General features: G+C 36.3%; 1 protein-coding gene across 1 annotated transcript in view; it reads right to left on the minus strand.

Annotated features, from left to right (window-relative positions):
- eml1 (EMAP like 1) overlaps positions 1-3,281 on the minus strand; it is a 58,901-nt gene extending 55,620 nt beyond the window's left edge. The window contains exon 1 of the mRNA XM_016498573.1: positions 3,131-3,281. Within this exon, the coding sequence (XP_016354059.1) occupies positions 3,131-3,158 (28 nt within the window). The 5' untranslated portion in view covers positions 3,159-3,281. The remainder of the gene's footprint in view (positions 1-3,130) is intronic.
- Between the last annotated feature and the right edge of the window lie 5,658 nt (positions 3,282-8,939).

Here is an 8,939-nt window from a genome sequence, read left to right on the forward strand (position 1 = left end):
ACATGACTAGTTCACTGGTCAAACCAATTAGTGGGCCGTTCAAAATACAGGGCTCATAAATCACATTGCTCTAATGGGATCTTAATGGGGTAGATCAAAATTAAGTAGGAGTGCTTTTCTCCACAGTGTGAACATACTGCTAGCTTTTACTGGGACTTCACATTACCAGTCTCAGATTGTCAGGATTACTTTGGTCGATCAATATACTATCTTGAATAACTCTGCCCACCAACACTAAGAAGCTGAAATTGCATTACAGTTGGAAATGCTCCTCCCCAGACCAGACCAGATGAGTTAAGTCATTATATAAAAATACCCTTGAAATGGAAAATACAGCATGATTTTCAACATGACAATACACAGTGCCTCAAGGCCAACATGACAGAGGTTTGCAAAGTAAACTGTAACGGCACAAGCTGCATTACTTAGGGATTCTCCAAGTCTGAAATTATTTTTGTTATTTCTCATCCCTTATGACAAGCGAAACAAGGGTGGGGCAGTAAAACAGTGAGAAATGCTTATTTTCTCACCTGCCCAAATAGAAACAAATGAACGCTGCTGGATGTTTGTCACATCTCCACAACTGTCAGCTCTCATAAAGGATACATCACATATAGTGTTAATGTCCTCTTAAGGCCCAAGCCTTACTCACCCACCCAATGAGTTCAGATGACCATGGTCGTGTCCTTCATAGAGAGCACCTCTACTTATACCATTCTGTCATGTCATGCATTAGTACGGCACGCAGTTCAACTAAACACAACTAAAAGTCATTCTGCCACAATATAATTCTCCTTTGTTATGATGAATTATATGACCTTTTAGCAGGTGGGCGTAGTGTGTGTGCCATCGCTACTGTAAATAGCTGAACAGTGACACCTTGTGGTTTACTTGCAGCATGCACGTAATGCAACCATTATGGGAGAAAAAAATAGAACACTGTTGTAAAGTAAACAAATCATCGGTGTTATTTAAACTATGGTCACTTTTGTCCCTGTAGACTACAAACAAACTCTAGACTAAAACACACTGTCGAAAATTTGTTTGTGTACTAAAAATGACCAACAATGAGTGTATATGGATCACTGAGGAATTCTGTTATTTTTGATACACTATCAGTATTTGCAGTTGCAAATTGTTCAGACAGCATTATATGGTGGAAAAGACATTGTAGCCATTTTTGCAGGAAAAAGACTGTACCTGTTGTCTGTCTTGCTAAGGCTAATAGCTAATATAGCATTTCATTTTATTTATGTGAAATAAATACAGCATTAACAATACATTCTGCCACGTTTTTTGAAAATTGCTCCTTGACTGGAGATGACACACAATAATAATTTAAATATAATTTTTACCGTTATTGTTCTCTGTATTTTCACAGATACTGCGTCATATTTAACCAAAGCATGCTCTTCAGTGACACTTTCGGGGGGAAAAAAAGAAACGTTTGTTGTGGAAATGACGCAAAAACTAGGAGACAGTCGTATTTATAAAAAATAAATAAATAACTTGAATAAATGTATTTCTAACAAAATTGTTCCCACTTGTTTAGAGCGACGTAATTTTTAATGAGATAATTCTCGACAAGTTTGAAATATTGTACTGGACTACATTGCTTTTAATTATGACTGAGAAGTAACAATCTGTGTACATTAAAGTAGCAAATATCGTTCTGATATTATGTGTGCATGTGTCAAAATCAGATTGTTTATTTAGTGCAAAGCGCGCAGTTAATTTGGGACATTTTAAGATGCAGTCAGTGGAAACAAATGGCGTCCTGTTACACAGAGGCCCAATAATTATACAAAGTGGGTTCATTAAACTCTGAGCTTCATTAAACAAATACGTTCTTCACAATTATGAAAGGGATTCCAAAGTGCTTCCTAATTAATTCGTTATGTAAACAGCTCAAGGTTATCTGTTTATGTGCTGTCTCATGACTGGGAATTACTGCACAACTTTTCTCAGGAGATTCAAAAACAAAACTGAGAAGCACAGGCTACTTTATAGTTAAGTTATTGATATTATATTATTTTAACTCACTCATCTTGATTTCCTGATATAACACATATGGGAAGACACAAATATGTTAAATGGCTCAGAAACAGCTTTTCTGAGACTATTAATAAGCACAGACTAAAAAAATATACTAAAATGTAGCAACCTGTATTACTAATATTACAATCTAGCAGCACACTTACTGGATGGTGTTGAGACACGCTCACTACTCAGAACCTACGTTTTTAAACTCTGATATATGCGAATATCTGTGCATGCCAGATTCCTAACTTCAGATAGAGCTGGCCTTGGCAAACACATAACAGCAATGAGTTATTCCACGTGACTACTGATAACACCCACATAAATTTGGAAAATAATGCATTGACTTCATTCCCATAACAAACCTTCAAATATTAAACATTGTTATGGCATAATCTTCATAGCTGGAGGCATTTGTGACAAAAAAAAAGAATGACACAAACCATTTCATTGCAAATCGCTGGCAATTTAGCCACTTATATGCTTTTTAAATGTGAGTTTACTATATAACTGAACCAAATACAGCCATTTTTTCTTAAGACTTCGGTGTTAACTGGGTTAGTATAATGCTTTAGCAGGTAAAATGCCTGGTAAACAGTATTGTTCCTCGCACCAGGAGGGAGAAGGTCTATTTATATCTGATTGTTTTCACTGTGCAGACAGCCAGCCACCGTTCAGACTTTTCTAGGCTCTGCTCTATGTGAGGGAAATGATCCCTTCAAGCGTGTCTTATGTTTATATATGTTATAAATGCACTGCCATGAAGCGCATATCCACACGGCACTGTTGTAAATAACAGCTGCAGCAGTGTTCAGCTGTGATGTATGATCCAGATAAATTATTTGTGGAGGCTATAACACATACTTTGCAACAGACACACACATAGAACTGAAGCACATTTTGTAAAATGATAGTCTCTCTCTTAAGATGTCCAATGACAGAGATGGTCGGCCTGAAAGCAGCCATATATGGCTAAAACCTTTGCACTCTCATCAAGCAGAATATGAGAACATATTTGCAGGATGAGTTATCAGCATGGAGCCAGGCCAAAACAGTATAAATCCAAAATTCCCTGACACTGGATACTCACCCATCGGAAGTCCCTCACAGTCTGACATTATGAAGTAAAGTGGAAAACTCTCTCTGAATGGATAGTGTCCAAAACAAAACTCTGACGATGAAACAAACGGCTCTTTGAGATTGCGTACACCATCCGACCTCTCTGCTTCTGCCCTCGCTGGCCAGCTGAGAACCATGGGATGCAAAGAATGCATATCAAGCACTCATGGCCCCGGCCACTATTGGACGATAAATATGTTTACACCCTCCCTCTTTCCTCTGGGGGCAATCCATTTAATCTGACCGGCCTGCTACACTGAGAGGCTCCATTACCGGATACAAATGCTGTCACTCTAGCTATTTTGAAGCCAGATGAACCCATCCAACCCTAAATTTAACAGTGGCTACGACAGCTATTTGAAGTTTAATTTCTTGTTCTAAAATAGAAACAAAGAAAAAAGACAATCTTTTATGTAATGCCTGTATTGTTGTATCAATATCACATGTGTATCATTAAGTTTTATAAGTAATCTTAAATCACTGTTATATGGGGATATTTCATTGTGTGAATATTGTTGGAATTATGATGGAATAATAATCATCATCACCACCACTACAAGCATCATCATCGTCATTGTTGTTTTTAGTATTATTATTTTATATAAGAATTATTATTATTATTACATTGGCTGCCACTTTCCATATTTTACATAAAACTCAAAATGTGTTTATTCAAAATGTGTTTGATGACTCAAAATAATGGAGCAAGTTGCTTTTATTATTACGAACAATTGTGGTAGCTTGTGGTATTCACCAGTCAGATATATATCATTAAGTTCATTACGAATTTAAAAGTAATCTTAAAGGGGTAGTTCACCCAAAAATTAATTCTGTCATTCCTGTTCATTTACTCACCCTCAAGTTGTCCCAAACCTGTATGAGTTTCTTTCTTCTGTTGAGCACAAAAGAAGATATTTTAAGTAATGTTGGTAACCAAGCAGTTGACGGTAGCCATTGACTTCCATATAATGGAAAAATTACTATGGAAGTCAATGGCTACTGTCAACTGTTTGGTTACCAATAGGTTTTTTTTCTTCAAAATATAATTTTTGGGTGAATTATCCCTTTGAATTTTAAATAAGAAAGAAAGAAAGAAAGAAAGAAAGTTTATTTGACAGATTGATACTCCACTTTATACAGTGGGTGTATTTGGACCACAGTTTGCAAGTACACCACCAGGTGGCACTGTTGTAACAAAGTTACATTTAAGCTCTCAGTTGATTTTTTTATTTGGTTGCTTTTGGATTTTTCCTTGAAATGGAAAACACACTGAGAGCTAATAGGCTATTCTGAACGTTTTAATTCACATAAAGTGAAAAAGGCAAATTAATTTTGTGCTTCCTAGCCGTTTTCATCTTATGTACCACCACAACCCCATCAAAACATAGCCTACTCCTTCACTGACACAAACCTGAAATGTGTTCCTTTCAACGTATATTATTCTTGACATCGCTTAGCATTATCATTAATGTCAATTAAAAATATAACAATACTGTGGGTGAAAAACTGACACACCATGCACATTTACAAAACTTGCACACATTGCACATATCATATTATTTTCTCTCCTTAAAATGGACTATTGTTTTTCTGTTTTATAAGTTTCACAAAGCACAATCAAAATCTTTACAAGTACTTATTGGAACCTGCTTTAGTTCCCCCAGTGTATTTGGACCCCTGTTTAGAAACCACTGAATTAATTGACATTATTGCCATTTTGAATTTATGATTTGGAATCTTTTAAAAGGTGTTTTGATATTTTTAGATTTGCCTCTAACTGATCAACATCACATGTATTTCGCATTTTAGAGAGTTCATGACAGGTTACTGTAAACTATGCCAAGTGTTTGACTTTCAAAAATATGTTTGCTTTGGGGGAGTCTCTCTGAAAACACCGAAGGTCAATCTTAGGACCCCATCAATGCCTTGGTAAGTTTACAACTGGGGTTTTCAGAGTTGCCAGATTACTTCTGAGCTCTTTCTGTATTGTTTAGGATATAATGTCAGGAACCTACATAAGAAAGTCATTTACATGGCTCTGAATCAGTTGTCTTTGGCTCAGTCCCCATTCTCTGCTGGACTTCTGTAGACCCTTTGAGACCTCCAAATGGTTGAATCCTTATTTGCAAAAGAGCGTGGGGGGCTCACTCTCTCCAAACGTAACTTCACCCCCATGTCAAAACCAACCTCCAAACATAACCTCAACCCCCACCTCCAACAGTAACCCATCCAGCCCCACAGAGTTTGGATCAGTCCTGTTGTTTTCTCAGAGTAATCACTGAAAATTACTTTTACTGTTCTAATGTACTCCTGAAACACACAAAATTGGTGCCCATTATCACAAATTGATCGTAAAAAGTCTGAGAGTCACGCTAAATGGTATTTAAAGAGGCCCTTGTACACATGACAGATGTTACAACACCAAAGATTACATGTCTTTACATATTAAGCGTAATTTAAAAAGAAGGTGGACATTTCACCTTAGCCAAGCCTTAAACTGGAGGGCATCATATACGGGCAACCGCTGCCAGAACCTCTCTAACAGGAATGACAGAAAGCCAGTTTGGTTGTGATTTGCATTTAATTAATATTCCTGAAAGACATGTACTGGCTCTATTGTAACGATGCTGACTAATGAACTCCTAATGGTGCCAGATTTAACAGTCTCCTGACTGATTCCTTAACTGTTTTATGGATATTCGGGCAATCTGCTAATTACAGTAGAGACTTAACACATTGTGTCTGTGTCTGAAAGTTTTTATGCAAACTGTGATAATAAGACTGTTGAATAAACTACCTGGGATTTCTGAACTATTTTGCTTATAGTATAAACAACAGTTCTTGTATTTGATTTGGCAGCTAGATGTAAATCAGTGACAATCTGATCGTGTAGAGCTGGAACATATGGAGTAATTTATAAATAAATAAATATAAATATGAATTCAGATATTTCTTTATAATGTTCAGTAACACTTCATAGTATAGGGACCAATTCTCACTATTAACTAGTTGCTTATTCGCGTGCCTATTATTAACATATTGGCTGTTTATTAGTACTTATAAAGCACATATTCTGCATGACCATATTCTACATGCCTAATCATACCCAATGACTAAACTATTAATAAGCAGCAAATTAGGAGTTTATTGAGGCAAAAGTCGTAGTTAATGGCAATAGTTGGACTTTAAAATAAAGTGACCAAATTGTCTAATTTTGTCATGGCTGATCAACTTTTTGGATTCTGATTAAATTTTTTTTACAATTCATCTTTGTTTAGCTGAGTCATATCTGATTGATGATTAATGATTTTTTTGTTATGGCTGTTATTGACCTATTTGGTTAAATCTTTATTCAAATATTTTATTAAAAAAATTTCTTTATTTTGTCATGGTTGCTACTGATTTTTTTTTTGTAAAACTTAAGATTTATTACAAGTTTATTCAAAATTCATCTTTATTTTCTCAAACTGAACATTCTGATTTGATGAAAACATTATGTATCATTAAAAATATTTTACTAAATAGGACATTTATTTTGTCATGACTGCCACTGAATTTTTGGTTCAGTTAAAACTTTATTCTTTATTTTAAGAATAAATATTTATTTTGTCATAGCTGCTGCTGAACTATTTGATTTGGTTAAAACCTTATTAATCGTCATTAAATTGTTTTATTAAAAAATCTTTATTTTGTCTGCTACTGAACATTTTGATTCAGAAAAAAACTTATAAACGTTTATTAAAACGCTTTATTAAAAACAAATATTTGTCATAGCTGTTATCGAACTTAAAAAGTTACATTTTAGTTGTAAGACCAATAAGACTGAAGAAACTACACAAGTGCCAATAATAATAAACAATAATCAATAAATATTAATAATAAAATATAGTAGTTTTCTGATGGATTAAACTAAAAACCAGCTTCCAAGCTTTGATTTCTCCAGTAGCTGGCCCAGCACCAGAACCAGAACCAGCATCTCCAGCCCCAAGCGCTCAGGCCAGCCAGACTGAGAATGATTTACAGAAGCTATGTGTCAATCCACAACAGTGGAAAGAAGACCTGGTGGACCCACTATGATGGATGACCCTTAACTGTGGCATGACTTAAAGGCATTAGAGGAGGACAGAGAGGAGGAGGAGGAGGAGGAGGAGGAGGAGGGGGCGTTAGCTTCAAACACAAAGCACATGAAGCACTTAATGTGGAAGTACGAGCAGATATCTCAAGACTTTGCTATATTTCTGAATTTTACATGCTCGAGAGTGCAAACAAAAAGAATGAGAGAGGGGTTACCTGTTAACAAATTCTATAGTCAGTGAATGCTTTTATGAAACTGTGACCTTCATATGACAACATCTTTCTTGTCTCATCTCATTTGTTGTGTTGAATCTGATTGGGGAAACAGATCTAAATGCCACTAGAATTAGAAACCATTTCATATGGTGGTGCACTAACTGGACCAGCATGAAAAACTATACTTTTAAAAATGTATAATGGAAATAATATATTTTAAAAGAATATACTTATATATATGTTAAAGGGGTCATATGATGCAAGTTCATGTTTTCCTTTCTCTTTGGAGTGTTACAAGCTGTTTGTGCATAGATAAGATAATGTGTCAAACCCAAAGAGATATTCTTTATAAAAGTTAGTAAAACTTGTCCACGCCCTCCTAAAACGCCTCGTTTAAACACGCCCCCACATGTCTATGTCATGATGTGGGAAGATTTGCATAACGCTGCCCAAATGTTCACGCAAAGAAAGAAGGAGAGTAGCCTACAATGCCGTCTGTGCTCAAAGGCTGTTCCTATAAAGCAGTGGCGTGGCCAGATTTGTAATTTTGGGGGGGCCTATCATAAAATGAGGGGGCCGCTCTATATTACATGTAGGCTATAATGTCTATATTAAATGTGCGCATTTCCAAGTGTTTGTGCGGCGTGTGGAAGCTGAATAGCAGTGCGCTTATACTACATGACAGTTAACATGGAGGCGCCGCAGCGATCACTTGCACTTATACTCCGCCATTTTTGGTCATACAGACAAGAATAATTACATCGTTCGAATCTGGTAAGGGTCTACATTTGTTTGTGTACACTCACAATAACAACAAAACGTTGTGCGCTGTAAAATAATGAAACCAAACTTAAGCGTGTCAAAAATGAACCGAACTCGTGCCTCACAGACATGAGAAATATATCTATAGAACACGAAATGTTTTAATAATGAACCAATTCAAATAGAAAACAAATATTCTCAGATTAAGAACTGAGATGGAAGTCTCACCACTACATTCCTGTGATGAAATGTTTGTGTCGGTGTCCTGAAAACAGGCCCCCTCGTGGCTACGCCACTGCTATAAAGTGGGACAATTCCAACTTTGCAAGGACAGTCTGGTGCTTCTGACTCACAGCCTGTAAGTACGTTTTCATATTTAAATAATTTGCCACTGATGATTCAAACGCTAGTTTTGAGCAGTGTAGAGTAGGCTTGTTGTTTGTCGTTTCTCTGATCACAAATGCAGACATGGTTTTATGTTTACGCAGCGCGATACGCAACGCAAAGCGTAAAAAGACAGTATAAGTCATTATAATCAGTAATTATGTCCCCACTGGATGCAACAAATGCCTCTTTTGTAATGGGTTTTATTGGTTTTGTCTCGTCGCGCAGGGACAGGGCATCACAGTATGGTAAGATACATAACATTTCCGTCACACGCTTGAGGTATTCGGCCAATCACAACGCTCTGGGTAGCTGGCCAATCAGAGCACACCTCGCTTTTCAGA

The sequence above is a fragment of the Sinocyclocheilus anshuiensis genome, unplaced genomic scaffold (genome assembly GCF_001515605.1).
Source record: "Sinocyclocheilus anshuiensis isolate Anshui unplaced genomic scaffold, SAMN03320099.WGS_v1.1 scaffold446, whole genome shotgun sequence".
Taxonomy (NCBI): domain Eukaryota; kingdom Metazoa; phylum Chordata; class Actinopteri; order Cypriniformes; family Cyprinidae; genus Sinocyclocheilus; species Sinocyclocheilus anshuiensis.